This window comes from Benincasa hispida, chromosome 7, assembly GCF_027475165.1.
Source record: "Benincasa hispida cultivar pf3 chromosome 7, pf3_genome.v1.1, whole genome shotgun sequence".
NCBI classification, from domain to species: domain Eukaryota; kingdom Viridiplantae; phylum Streptophyta; class Magnoliopsida; order Cucurbitales; family Cucurbitaceae; genus Benincasa; species Benincasa hispida.
Genome location: NC_143484.1, coordinates 36,528,960 through 36,544,347, shown reverse-complemented (window position 1 = coordinate 36,544,347; position 15,388 = coordinate 36,528,960). Strand labels below are relative to the sequence as shown.

The window sequence follows — 15,388 nt, the reverse complement described above, 5'->3', positions numbered from 1 at the left end:
ATCTGTTGTTGGTATCTCTTGTTGGAATCGAACGACTATAGGCTCAAAAGTCCCAAACTGGATTAAGCTTTCTCTTTGATCATGAGACACAAACGGTGTTGGGACACTTGAAGTCATTACTACTGTCGCGTGATTTGTTTGAGCTATTTCATCAAGCTCTAGCTCAATTTTCTTTTCACAAGCCAACTTTAGAATCATCTCCTTCAGCACGAAGCAGTTTTCAACCGGGTGACTAACGATTCGATGATACTTCAGTAGTTAGGATCATCTACTTTTCTTGCTTGTTTCAGCTGCTTGCATTCTGGCAATTGAATAAGTTGTTTCTCTAATAATTGCTCCAACATGTCGGCAACATCAGAGTCCAGGAATGGATAAACCTTCTCATGTCTTTCTTTGAGAGTTGGGCGACGCTTCTGGCCACGATCATGCTTTCTTTCAAACTTTGTTTCTTTTCCTTTGGAGGAAAGTTTCAGCGGGGTCATCTGAACGACCATAGGTTCTCTTGTGGCACTATCCATGATCTCAGTGCCCTTGGCTTCATTCTTGTATTTTCTCCCTTCAGGGACTAGGAAATCTTTAGTTTCCCTACTGGTGATGCTCAGCTCCATATCATGAGCGCGTGTTGCCAACTTCTCAAATGTATGAGGCTTTATCCCTTACAGAATGTAGAGAAGTTCCCAGCGCATGCCTTGGGTGCACATCTCCACTGCAGATAATTCAATGAGTCTATCTTTGCAATCCAGACTCAGAGCTCTCCATCGATTGATGTAGTCGATGATCGACTCTTCTTTCAGCTATTTTGTGTTCGTCAACTCCATCATGCTAACGGTGCACCTTGTGCTGTAGAAGCAGTTGAGGAACTCTCTTTCCAACTATTCCCAACTGTCAATTGCTTCCGGCCCTAGATCAATATACCAATTGACAGCGTTTCCTTTCAAGGTACAGATAAACTGCTTGTCTAGCTGGTCTCTTCAGATTCCTGCATTTTCACAGGTTTTAATGAAATGAGCAACATGTTATTTTGGATTGCCCTTTCCATCGAACTATTGGAACTTTGAAGGTTGATACCCAACTGGCATTCCCAGGTTGTCGATTCTCTTGGTGTATGGTTTGGAGTACAAAAAAGAAGTTTGCAACGGTCCTCCGTACTGAGCTCTTATGGAGTTTGTGATCATATCGTGGAGCTGTTGAACTGACAAAGAGGCAAGAGAGGTAGATTGTGGTGGCTGACTTTCCTATAAAACAGTCTTTCCTTTGTCATTGGCTTTTGTAGCTGAAGATTAACTCAACTCAGCAGTTTCTCGAGCCTGTATTTGATCTCTTAAAGCAGCGATTTCATGATTTCGCTCTTCTACAGCTTTCATGAGGAGATTTATCTTTCTCTCCATCTTTACCATGGCCGATTCAACCGCTACATCAGTCACCATGATAGACGCTACATCAAAGAGTGAATCTGTATCTGATGGATTAGTAGCAGAAGCATAGTTGTCGAACAAGGGATTTTCTTTGATGACGATCCCGCCTTTAGGAGATTCCATCAACTGTTCCCAGATTTTCTCTGTGATGACAGAGCTTATGTAAGTGTCCCTTGCGATGGTAGCTTTGGATGCAACTTTCTTTAGTGCCATATGTAGATTTGTTGATTTGGATGACGAGAAAGAGATGAAAGGTAGAGAGGTCCCACTGGGCGTGCCAATTTGTTCGCATGAGATTTCAGGAGAAATTTATTTTGTGGAACTTGAACTTTATATTTGTATTAATTTTGTGGAAAGTGAGTAAAATTTTTAATACGTAATATTTTGATGCTTTCAAAATAAACTATAGTCTTTTTGTTAGTTGATCTTCTTGGATGATAGGCCTTTGGGCTTGATGATCTTCTTAGATAATCGAACTTTGGGCTTGTTGATCTTCTTAGACGATTGGCCTTTGGGCTTGTTGATTTTTTTGGAGGATTAGTGTGCGCGCGAGGCTTTCAGAGAAACTTGTGTTTGTGAAGTTGAACTTGAGTTGGTGTTGATGTTGATTTGATGCGATGTGGTTCGATCTCTAGTACTTGATCCTCTAATTCTCTCTCAGTCGAATGCGTACGATTGATTTGAGGAAACGAAACGCGTGATAATCTTAGAGTTGAAGTCTTGGAAAAAATGCTTGTATCTCCAAATGACTTCAATCTTCAGGATGCTTGTATCTCCAAAGGACTTCAGTCTTCAGAACTTTGATATGTCTTCTGATCTTCAGAGCTTTAATGTCTTATGATCTTCATAGTTTTGACATGTTTTCTGATCTTCAGAAGTTTTAGTGTCTTCTGATCTTCAAAGCTTTGGAAGAATTATGTTCTTCAGATCCTTTGAGCTTCAAACTTTAGATCTTTAGAGAGATTTTGCCTTCAATTCCTCCAACCTCCCTCCCCAAATGAAGAGATAAGACCTCTATTTATAGAGGTTTCTCATGGGCCTTACATGGGCTTGGGCCTAATTACTTTATTGGGTCCAAATTGGGTTTGAGCTAAAGTTGGGCTTGGACCCATTTGTTGTTCGACCGAAACACTGGACTTGAGCTTAATCTTTAATTTTAACCCAAAATTTCACCATGGGTTTGAATTGGGTTGAGCCCAAGCAATCCAACTTATAATTTTTTCGATAGGCTCGGGCTTTCATTGATATGTGGTAACCCATGATTCGTTGAAATTTCTCATTCAATAAAGATTTTCATTATATATAAAATGCAAATTATTTCTAATAATCGATTAATTTTAAAAGTTTTTGAATTTGTCAATGAACTATTAGAAACAAAATTAAAATTTTCCAAACCTATTAAATACTTAAGTCTATAGACCAAATAAACACAAACTTCAAATTTTGACAATTAAAGTTATAATTTAACTTAAATTTTTAACTCTACGTGTTCCTAATCATAGAATGAACACTTATGGTATGTTTGGAATACATTTTCAAGTGTTTAATTTAAAACATAAGTCATTTTAGAAGAAATTGGAATGTTTGGTAACCACTCAAAATAGTTTTTCAAGTATATTTTAATCGAAAGTATTTAAATAAAGATAAATTTTTTAAAAACATTTTTTTTTTAAATCAATCCAAATGGACCCTTAATAACAGAGGTTAATCAAAGACATTAAGCTCACCATTTTTATCTTGTGCTTTTAGATAGGAAAAGGATAATATGATTTCAAAAATGAGTACCAGAGAAACTAAGACTAAGCTGAGTTCGGTCTCTCATTCTGCCATTGCACCATTGGTTGTACTAGAAAAATATTAATAATAAGTCAGTGAAAGAAGCAGATTAGGTTTATCGCTGGTTTGACATACCAAACCAAAGCTAAGCCTTTGTTCTTCTTGGTTCTCTGATACTACCTGACAATTTCTTGATGGTACTCAGATTCGAAGGAGATATCAACAAACCTGAACAATTCAAATTTTGGTTTCATCTTTCGGATCAATCCCAAAGTGTATCTACTGTTTATGCAGATCAGTGATCAATCTCTGTGAATCTCCAGGATTAATACTATAATCCTGTGAACATGTTTTCATCAGAACATAAACACAACACATTGAAACCATTCATATCAAATGGCAGAAATCCACCATTATATCCTCAAAAGGAAATTCATCAATGGAATTCAGGAAAGCAATGCACCAAAACACCCAGAATTGAATTGCCAAGTTGAAGTCCACAAACATTTTTTTTAAATTTAAAAGCATAACAGAAAATCAATTACCTACAAAACTTTTACAAGCCAATCGCTTGAAATGAGGTTGTTGGTGCCAATTATTGAAATCAATGCAAGTTTTATTCAACTTTTGGAGAAAGTTGTCTAATCCTAATGTAAATGACTTTTTATCTGTCCAACCCAGATTGAAAGCCATTTTCAATTTCTACATGCTTAGTTTCAGTGAAACTTTGTCGGACGAGGTCTCCAATATGTCATAATGACCATACCCATGAAACAGCACGTTGATAGGACTTTCTTCTTCACCCTTCTGATACTCCTGACCATACTTTGCTATGTTTATCAGGCCATCTGAGCTTCTCTCTCTCATGAATACTGATATCGGTGTCCTGCCAGGTGCAAAGTGTTCAAGAAAATGCAAAAAGTTTAGTAACTAAAGCCCATGATAACAATTTCATTTTGATTTTTTATTTTTTAATATTAAGCTTATAAAGACTACTTTCCCTTATATAAAAAATTTAGTAACTAAGATTCCTCAGACAACCATTTCTATTTTTGTTTTTTGTTTTTGAATATTTAACTTATAAATAATGCTTCCACCCATGAGTTTTTGGTGCAAAGTGTTCAAGAAAATGTAAAAAGTTTTAATAACAAAGCCCCTTTGACCATCATTTCAATTTTTGTTTTTTGTTTTAGAATATTAAGCTTATAAACACTTACCACATTTGAGCTTTTTTGTTTTATTATTTACTTTCTTCCTACCCATGTTTTCAAAATGCATGATAGGTTTTAAAGACTAAACAAATAATGTAGATTTTATAAAAACTTGCTTTTATACAATAATTGAATTCTTAGACAAAATCTAAAAGTAAAAACTGTTTTTTTAGTTTTCAAATTTTGGTTTGGTTTTTGAAAACATTGGTAAAAAGTAGATAACAAATCAAGAAATTTAAATGTGAGAGGGTTGTTTATAGGCTTAATTTTCAAAAACAAAAAACAAAAAATCAAATGATTACCAAATGAGGACTAAATGATTGTTAACTAAAGCCCAAATGATCTTCAACTTAGAACCCAAATTCATTATACAATTACAATTGTTTTCTACTCTGTAGATGTGTCACACATTAAGACAAAGAATGCATGCAGTATGTTATGCAATAGAAAGCTGTCTCGACAAAAAGTTCCCTGCGAATGTAAAACTACAGATGTTTGTACCTCGAGAGTTTAACACCATCTGCTGGAACAGAGATGTTTAGAGTGTCTTGTGACCCTTGGAATAAACCTACTTGGATTAAAATCACTAATAAAATTCGTATGATGTTTGGTTATAATAGCTGAAAGCGTTTTTGGAAACTTAATAAAACAGATAAAATGAGTTTGGTTATACGGCAGAAAGTAGATGACTTTTGAGAGTAGTACTTCTGAGTGAAATACTTTTTTTTATAAATACTTCTTAAAAACACGTCTAAAAACACTTTAAAAGAACCAGTTAGGTGCTCTTTTGAAATATATCTAGATGGAACACTTTATAAAAAGCTTTTAAACATTCTTTTGAGAGTAGTACTTCTGAGTGAAATACTCTTTTTATAAATACTTCCTAAAAACACGTCTAGAAACACTTTAAAAGAACTAGTTAGGTGCTCTTCTGAAATACATCTAGATGGAACACTTTATAAATAGCTTTTAACCATTCTCCACTGTCCTAAAAGGCTAAAAGTAAATGTCAAACCCAATTTAATTGCTTTTTTCTAAAAGTACTGATTATTAAACTATTATAAAATACTTTTAGCCAGGTAGCCAACTGTCGCGAGTGTTTTTTATTAGTTAAAAGCACTTTTAGCCACTACAAAGGTCATGTCAAGCACACTCAAAAATATATCTAGATGGAACACTTGATTTCTGAAAAGTGATTCACTTAAAATTACACTCTCAACAACTATATTGATGTCACCCTCTTGGGATATTTGACTCACAAATTCCCCTTGTGTTATTGAGGTTAAAAAGTAGAACATATATTCTGATAGTGATTTCCTTATTCTAAGTTTCAATACGCTTATCTCAAGTGCTATACAAACTCAAGTTAAACCCCAATTCATAAACTCACAATCAAGATAGAAGTTTAAGGTTAACCTTGACTTATTAGGCTCAACTTGTTACTGCCATTAACCAAACATGCCCCTACTAAGGGTTTAGTAGCTCAGAGCTAAAAGCCCAAAGCTCTCTCTCACCACCTAAGCCTAGAAGAAAATTCGGACATATTTTAGCTATGAACACATGAAAACTAAAAGTAAAAAGGAAGAGAGAAAAGTTTACACAACATAAAAGCACAAACTAAAATTCATCAAATTAGAGCCAATTTATGTCCAAGCCAGCTTACGCGCACCTCAGGACAACTCACCTGATCCTACAACATTCGGGTGTCAAGGAAACTCATAGCATATTAGATCCTAAAAAGGTAGTCACTATGAATTGAACTCATCCCCTCTTAGTCCCTCATCGAACTCATGCCCTTTATTTACTATAGGTGCCAATTGCCAACTATATATTAACTCTCCCTTTATCAAACTCATGATCTTTTTCTACCACAAGTGCCAATTGCCAACTAAATATCAGCTCTTTGGCAGAACAAAGTGTTTGAGTTACCAATTTGTTTCTTACTTCATCTTTTTCGTTTAGGAAAAAATTTTATGTAGACTAAGGTGAGACAAAATTGTGGTAACACAAACGTGGTTAGCAACATAAATCAAAACTTACTTCAGGACATGAGATGCCATTAGTAACTCAGGTTCTCCACCCCACACGAAAGGTTGCTGAATTCTCTTCACGTACGCATCAAAATCTCCTTCAATATACCTAAAGGAAATTTTAATCATCACAATCAGAACCAGCCGTTTTCTAATCCAACCATATATGTCAAATTTGTGTAATATGCATCAGATGAGCTTACCACTCTGTTTCCTTCCGCCTCTTTAAGAGCTCATCCACGACCTGTAAAGAATTAAGCAACCTAATGAATCACACTAAAATTTTGAATATTACGCATGGTTTTCAACATAGGAACTAAAATCCTAACCAACAGATAGATGATTATGTATGAATTCTAATCTTACCTTAGCCCTTAATTCATCAGCGAGTTCTCTTTGACGATCATCATCGGGAGCTTCTTCCCCACTTCTCAAGCAAGCCCCGTGAGCGATTGCCCTAAATAAGCACCGACCATCCGCTAGCACACCTGTAGCAGTTCATTTCAATCTATCTCATATCAAAGCAATGAATAAAACGAACGTAGAACAGAGATTTTTACATCAAATGGTAACACCTAATTAAGCAGAAATTATGGAATCGATGTTTTCTATAGCTTCCCTACCGCAATTCTCAACAAATCAATATAAATTACAACGCAAATTTTGCACAATACCTGTCACCCTGTAATCAGCGGAGCTCTCATCGTCTTGATTAAATCCAGGAGCGCTCGATTCACACCCTTCCTTCTTCTGATCTAACGATACAGCCTCATGACTTGAATCCACCCAATCAAGCGGCGCAATACAGGCACAGACGCCAAACAGCAGCCAAGCCGAATCGGGACGGTGAAGCCAGCGGGCTGGGCGAGCGTCCCAGGCGACATTCCAAGATCCCTCTCCTTTGCGCTCATGGCAGTGAATCGCCGGACGGCAGAGATTGCTACTGCTTCCCGCACCAGAGGGCAATATAGCGTGCCATATCGAAGCAGCACCACCGACCACGAGCTTGCAGGCGCTGGAATGGTGGCGCTGTCGCCGATCGAATTGGATGGGACTCTGAACGAGTAGCCGGCTTTGATGGTGGTGGTGATGGTAAGCGGCCGAGCCGTGAATAAAATTGGAGAGGGAAACGAGAATCCAAGGCTTAGGACGAGCACAAAGTACTCCGAGCATCAGTCACTTACAGCAGTCAAGGCAATCCTGCGCTGCCAGGGCCTGCCCTTTGCTGAGCCTATGCGGCCATAATCAGAGCTCCGGCTGCCAGTTAATCGCTCTACCTCTCTCCTTTTTCTCTTCTTTCGTTCTCTCTCCCCACAGAAATTAGAGCAGCTTTTTCTTCGATGATCTACGACGGCGAAGCATTTTAGGGAAGAGAGAGAGAGATATTGAAATACTGCCCACAGTGGGGCCCCGTATTGTAAAAATAGCTCATTAAAAAATTAATTCTTTTAGCATTTTTTTTATCATTTTATCAAAAAAAATGTCTCGAAACTCGTTTTTATTTCGTGTTTTCATTTTCTCAAAAAAGCAAAATTGTTATTAAATAATATTTCTTTTAAGAAAAATGATTGTTTGAATATTGTATTACAGAACAACCAGTACACGCAAGTTTGTGATTCTAAATTAATTATTAAAAAAAAAAATGTAGATCATTTATTTTGATTTAACAATCGAAATAATAATAATAATAATAACAACAATAAATTTCAGTTTAAACAAATAAGTCAGGTGTGCGAATATACCATAAGAATTTTACTTATTTGCTATATTATTAATTCCGTCTCTATATAGTCTATGATGAGTTTTTATTTTTATTTGTTTTAATATATCAATCGTATACTACTTGAATTAGGTTTTAGTTGTCAATAACAGTTTTAATTTCTTTTTCTTATCTGTTGGGTTTTCTGTAAGATTCAAATATCTTAACTTTTTTTTCTTTTCTTTTGTAGTTAGTGGGGGTTCTTTTGTTGACATATAAACCATAATACAATCAACACACAATCATCTAAAGGAAACAGTAAACTCATTATCACATGAATTTGAAAAGAAAAATTAATATATATATATATATATATGTGATATACTCACTGAGCTACTCAATTGGTTAAGACACGTCATCGATCAAGAGGTTAATGATATAAAGCTCTTTATTAGAGTTCAACATTAAAAATAATAATAATTTATATAACTAAAGTCGAGTTATTAATCTAGTCCCTAAACTTTGAGGTTTGTCTATGTGGTAGCTCGTCTTTAAAAAAACGTCTAACGTCATTATAATACAAATTATTTTTCTCTATCATATATAAATTTAAAGGCAAGTATCAATTTATATTCATAAACTTTGGTGATTGTATCAACTTAAACTCTAAACTAACAATTGTATCAATTTAAATCTTAAACTTTGGGAGTTGTATCAATTTAAACCCTGAATTTTGGGATTTGTATCGATTTAAACCTCAAACTTATAATTATATCAATTTAAACTCTGAACTTTCATAAACATATCAATTTAAACCTGAATATTTATAAGTGTATCCAAAATAAAATACAATTGAGGGTTTAAGTTGATACAACTATAAAAATCCAGGGTTTAAATTGATACAACTATTAGTTTGGGATTTAAATTAATACAATCCTTAAAGCTTATAATTTAAATTGATAAGATTATTGGTTTAGGGTTTAAATTGATACAACATCTAAAGTTAAAGGATATAAATTGATATACCCTAAATTTAAATATTGTGTTTAGAAGAACTCTATATTTTTAAATTTGTGTCTAATAGATATGTGAATTTTATTTAATTTGATGTATAATAGATATGTGAATTTTGAAAATTGAAAAGCTGTATTACTAAATTTATAATTTTAAAAATTGGAGGACCAGAAATTGGATAGTGAGGGGGTTTAGTCAAAATTGTTTAATCTTGGGAGTTAATTAATTTGTGGAATTAAATTTCAAAGTTTGGGATGCATGGTCATTTAACCTGGAGTTTTCAACTTTATATGTTGACTTTTCACTTTGCTACTTCTTTTTTCCCCTTTTATGCATGTTCTACCATTAGAGTTATATTTTAATCAAATTTTTCAATAATAACAAATTTGTTTTCAATTTTTCTTTTGTACCTTTTAATTGTTGGTTTTGCTCAAATATGATGTGGGATTCACTATGAATATAATAATTCTTTTTTTAATTTGACATGAACCTTATATGGTTTGACTTTTAACTTTAGATTTTTGAAAATATTTGTAACTAAATTTAGAATATGTGCAAATTTAATTTAAGGTAAATGTTAGATGCTATCCAAAAATTTGTCAAAATTTTATAATTTGTAAAATTCCAAATTGGTAAGGTATTTAAAATATTTTTATTATTATTAATATTGAGTTATTAGAAATACTTGAGAGAATGAGAGCGAAAGAGAGGAAGATGAAGTTGTACTATTAATGTGCCTATTACTATTGAAGTTTGTTGAGGTTATCTTGGATAAGATCCAAAACCCATGAGCAAGCCCAAACTCAAGGAAAACTAGGAGGCGGTGTGGGAAAACACTCGTCATAAAAGAAAAAAAATCAGAGTCTCGGGTTCCAAGACAAGCACCTGAGCTAAAAAATATATACTAATTAGAAAATAACAAATCCAAGTTCGGGCTAGAGTCTTGTACCTTGAGAGTCACAACTACACTGGCATTGCTGAAGTCACACGCAATCATAATCGAGTGTCAGAGAAATGACACTATAAATAACCACGGTAATCCTTCAAAGAAAAGCGCTCTAACCTTATTTTATATGTTTAGCTGAACTATTTATTTTATGTACTAACTTAGACATCAGAGTGTGATAGACTCGATACTATACCGATACAAACAATCTTCATGCAAGTCAGTTTGAAAAACGAGACCAAATTAAAAAAGTGAGTGGACAAACAAATCCACGAAAGATCCGTGGTGCCAACGAATGCGAACGATTCGTGAACAAAATTTGTAGAATAAAATTATTTTACATTCACTTTGTAAAATTTATAGGTGAAACAATGAGTGATTACTATAACTCACTCAACCCACTCAAATGGGAAGTCCAAACGATTCCAAATTTCATTTTCGTTAGAAAGGAAAGTGGTATCGTCGGGTCTCTTCCATCTTCCAATTTGGTTCGCCCGATTTTTTATTTTTTATTTTTTCTTTTCCTTATAACGCCATGGTTTTTTATATTTCTGTTTCTGAAAAAATAACATACGTGGCAAAATCTATAGCCACTCAAATTTCAGATGGGGAATTTTTTCTAATGAAATATAAATTGTATGTCTCTCTTTATTTATATATATATTTTTATTGTTTGCATTGCATCTAAATCATAAAAACAACGCAAATTAATATGTACTAAAAAAAACTCGCATTAATTATTTCTTGACATTGTATGGGCCCATCCCCCAAACATCATGACAACATACTATAAAGTCATTCCCGACCGTGGATCTACTCGATAAAATTATTGGCCAATTATGTAATATTAACGACGATTAATCTATGCTTTAAGTAATATTTATCGGTATCAAAGTGAGCATGATTCACTAATAATTGAGATACATCATCTTATTTCAAATTAGAGGTTTGAATATCAATACTCTCGTTTATTGTACTAAAGCAAAATAATAATTATTGGTTAAGAAGGAAACTAAAATTCAATATGAACCTTAATTTTTCATTACCATGCAAACTTACACAACAAAACAAATAATATAACGATCAAAATCAGAGAGGCTGGATTTAGTAACTCATAATTGAATTTCTATTTTTGGCCAATTTCTATAGCATTTTGAAGTAAGTAGCTAAACATTAAGGAGTCGTTTGAGGCAAGAATAAGTAGCTAAACATTAAGGAGTCGTTTGAGGCAAGAACTATTATAAGATTATAATGATCACTTTTTGCTACAGTAAATACTATTTCAAAACCCCAAATTAGTTACAGATATTCCTATATAAACTTAGCATCACAAACAAAAATAAACCAATTCAAGCATAGCTTATAGATAAAAGCACTAATTACAATTTCAAAGGTCAATAAGCTTGAACCTCTTACCCTTGTAATTGTTTAAGTTTTTTTTAAAAAATGCAAGTTTCAATTCCACTCCATCAAGAAGTTAAAGATATAAATCTTCATCAATCATCGAACCTTTAACTTAAAAAAAATATATATCATATAAATTATCTTTGAACTAAATTTACATTAATCGTCCTAAATATTGTTGAAGTCGAATTACAAAAAATAAGAAAGAAGGAAAAAGAAAAAGCACTCGCCATAACAAAAGAACTCTGACAAATAGTTTCCTTCCAAAAAAGAAAAAGAAAACACACTTGGACAAATAATAAAATAAAAATATCCACCATCAATAATAATTGACAACAGTGGGGCCCAAAGTTCTTCTTGTCAGATCAACTATGCTACAGCAATTTTCCACATCATCATACATTTTCCACTATTAACTAGGGGCATTTTTAACATTTTCTTAGTTGAATTATATGTGTGTGGCACATGAATCTTTAAATATTTGGTTAAAATTTTATATTTTACGTCGTTTGAATTATATTTTTTTTAAAGGTATTGTAATTAAAGTGTGGGGTGAAAAAATTGAATTTTGAAATCGATAATACAAACATTATATCAATTAAACTACGCTCATGTTGGCATAGTTAAATTTATTGTGATGGAACTATTCATACTAAATTTAACTAAAGTTCAATTTACTTTAAAAAATAATAATAATAAATAAATAAAATTGATCAAATTTGGAATGAAAATCATTCCTAATAAAATCAATCAAAATAGAAATGGTATTTATTTGATGTCATTATTAGAGTCTACTGAAATCTAGATCATAAACGGGAAAAAAAAATGAAATTATGATAATTGCCGCAATATCTAAAATGTATCAACTAGAGTAATATGCATAATTCTAATTAAAATGCCATTTTTCTAATTACTTATTTACAATTTTGATGTTAATTACTTATTCATAATTTATTCTCATTTACTTAATTTTATTAAATTTTAACAAATAATTTTTAAAACAGTTCTAATGAATAATTAATATCTTTGATTAAATTTATTCCCATAATATGTTTGTGAACCACTTATTATTTATAATGTAATTGAATAGTTTATTAATATCAAAACATATTGTTGTTTTAAATTAATTTTAAGACCAAGACATTTATGAATTGTGAGGATATAAGAACCCTCTACATGGGCATATGAAATTTCTAATAATTGGTTATTTCCGTTCCCACCCACTTCTCTTATATGAACCTAATCGCACCTACGAGATTTATCCATTAACGTTACTAAGAAGACTCCATTAAATTTAGTTCACATTTACTTTTCAATAAATGTAATTAACTCATGGTAATATAAAAAGTAAAGTCCATTTAAATACAATTTCCAAAAAGATCAACTAGTTAACAAGTGAATTAAGAATATCATATAAAAAAAGAAAAATTGCCCTTTTAATCCTTAAGTTCTGAAAAATATATATGTTTGATCTCTGAATTTTAAAAATATACCTTTCCTAGGTTTATGAGAATATATTTATTCGGCCTTTGAATTTTTAAAATGTACCTTTTTAGTCCCTAAGTTTTTAAAATTAGGTTTAAAAATCTCTCAAATAATTTTATATTTATTATTTTAAATAATTATATGATATTTTAAATTAGAAGAATGATTTTTAAAAATTACATTTTCTATAAAACTATTTTTTTCCTAATTTCAAATACCATATAATTATTTTTTAAAAAATCAAACAAAAAACACTCCAAATACCTTTTAAACCTATTTTTAAAAACTCAAAAACTAAAAATGTACATTTTAAAAACTCAGGACCAAATAGGTATGTTATTATAAACTTGAGGACTAAAATAATAAAACTCAAGAACCAAACCCATATATTCTTCAAAATTTAGAGACTAAAAAATAATTTTCTTAAAAAAATTATTATATCAATTTTGATTACGGAGCAATAAACATGACTTTCATGATTATTTATATGTTAGGGACATTATAATAAATTTTAAATTAAAATAACATTTTAGTAGATGTTTTGGTGCTTGTTCTATTTTTGTCTATACTTCCAACGGTTTAAATTCAATTAATGTAATTTCATAAATTTTAAACTTAGTCCATATTATTAGTTTAGTTGACTTTTTTATTTTTTTTTTTTAAAAAAACTGACCTTTCATTAACCTTCCTTTACAAGTTTTAAAAAGATAAATCATATTTGTGGCTTATAGCGAATGAAAATTATTGTTATTGTTTTACTGTATTTGATAAAATTAACTACACGCTAACAATAAGACTATTATAAAAATTTATTGAAAATATAAATACTAAAAGTAGAGACTAAAATATAGGATCCGTTTGAATTGACTTACGAAAATTATAATTTTCAAAAAATTCAATTTTTATTTAAATAATATTGATAAAAATTGATTAAAATACACTTAAAAAGCTATTCTGAGTGGTTATCAAACGCTTCAACTTCTTATAAAATAATTATTTTAAATTAAACTCTTGAAAATGTATTTCAGACACATGAATTCTAAAATTCATGACTTCAATAACTAAATTGGTATAAAATATTATTCACAAGAATAATGTATATATTAATATTAAATCATTCAACTAAAATTTAATGAATAAATTGTAATTTTTTTATGGAAGTACACGTATTAAGCAGATTTTTATGAATTAATTAATTCATTGAGCATGATTCATGAGATCGATTCATCCATCAATTTTAAAATAATAATGGGTGATTTATCGGACTGTTTATTTATTTATTTTGACTTTAAAAATGTTGTTTTTCTATAAAAAAAAAAAAATAAAAAATAAAAAAAAAAATCCAACTTTCAACCCGGTTGGCGGTTAGATGGCGTGGCCAAAAGGTAATAAAACGTTCTGGTGGGGGTCAATTTTGAATTTCGATTTGTCGTCTGTCACGTGATGACTAAAGTTTGTGGAATTCCCACGTGTTTACTGATTGTCTAACTGCTCCCTCATAAAGCAACGAGTCACGCGATCGACCTTACCTTGCCAAAATTTTAGAACAAATTTCACTTTTGCCATCGAATTTTGGCCTAACATATTCCATTGATGATGTAATAAATATTATAAATCGAAAGACATTTAGTTTAAATCAACATTTTAAAGCAGAATGAATTTTTTTTCTTTTAGTTGAACAACCTAGGTTCAAATTTTTACCGTATGTAATTTAATTGATAATATATATTAAGTAGTTGAATTATATCGAAATGAACATTAAAATTTTAGTTATTATAAACATTGGTTTAACAGAATACAGGTTCAATAACATTGAGTCACTAGTTCATAAAAGTAAAAGTTGTTAAAGCAATACTATTTTATTTTTTAAATAACTTTTTTTTTATTTTTATATTTTAAACTATTGCCAAATTTTAAAACTAACTTAACCCATATGAATTTAAATTAAATTATCAATTCATTTGAATTAGAACGAGTTTAAATAAATAAAAATTTCACATGAGTTTAACTCATTACATAAGGACAATTTAGACTTAATATTAATTTTAAAAATTATATATGCATATAATTATTTTACTTTTATATAACTTCAGGATTGATTTTAATTTTATTTATTTATTCTCTGGCGATTCTTTAAAATAATAATTATTTAATTCTTTGGGAAGTAACCTAAGTATTGCTTTTTCCAAAATTACCCAACGAGCATCTTCTTTTATGATATTGAGTTGGAGAAAAATATATACTATACCACATAGTATTCGTCTTTCTTTGTCTCTCTTTTATCATGAGTAAGGGAATATCACCTCCAATTTGGTGAACCTACCTTATCATCACCATTGTTGATGAAAAAATTCAGGCAGAGGACTTATCAGACCTTCACTTGCCTTCTTTAGTAAATTCAAATTTTG

General features: G+C 31.3%; 1 protein-coding gene across 1 annotated transcript; it reads right to left on the bottom strand.

The window, feature by feature from the left end:
* Window positions 1–3,649: 3,649 nt before the first annotated feature.
* On the bottom strand, window positions 3,650–7,838 carry LOC120081612 (uncharacterized). The gene is made up of 5 exons (XM_039036639.2): window positions 7,107–7,838; window positions 6,799–6,920; window positions 6,636–6,676; window positions 6,443–6,541; window positions 3,650–4,077 (listed from the first exon to the last, which is right to left on the bottom strand). The coding sequence occupies exons 1-5, from the start codon at window positions 7,603–7,605 to the stop codon at window positions 3,894–3,896; spliced, it is 945 nt and encodes a 314-aa protein (XP_038892567.1). The 5' UTR covers window positions 7,606–7,838; the 3' UTR covers window positions 3,650–3,893.
* Between the last annotated feature and the right edge of the window lie 7,550 nt (window positions 7,839–15,388).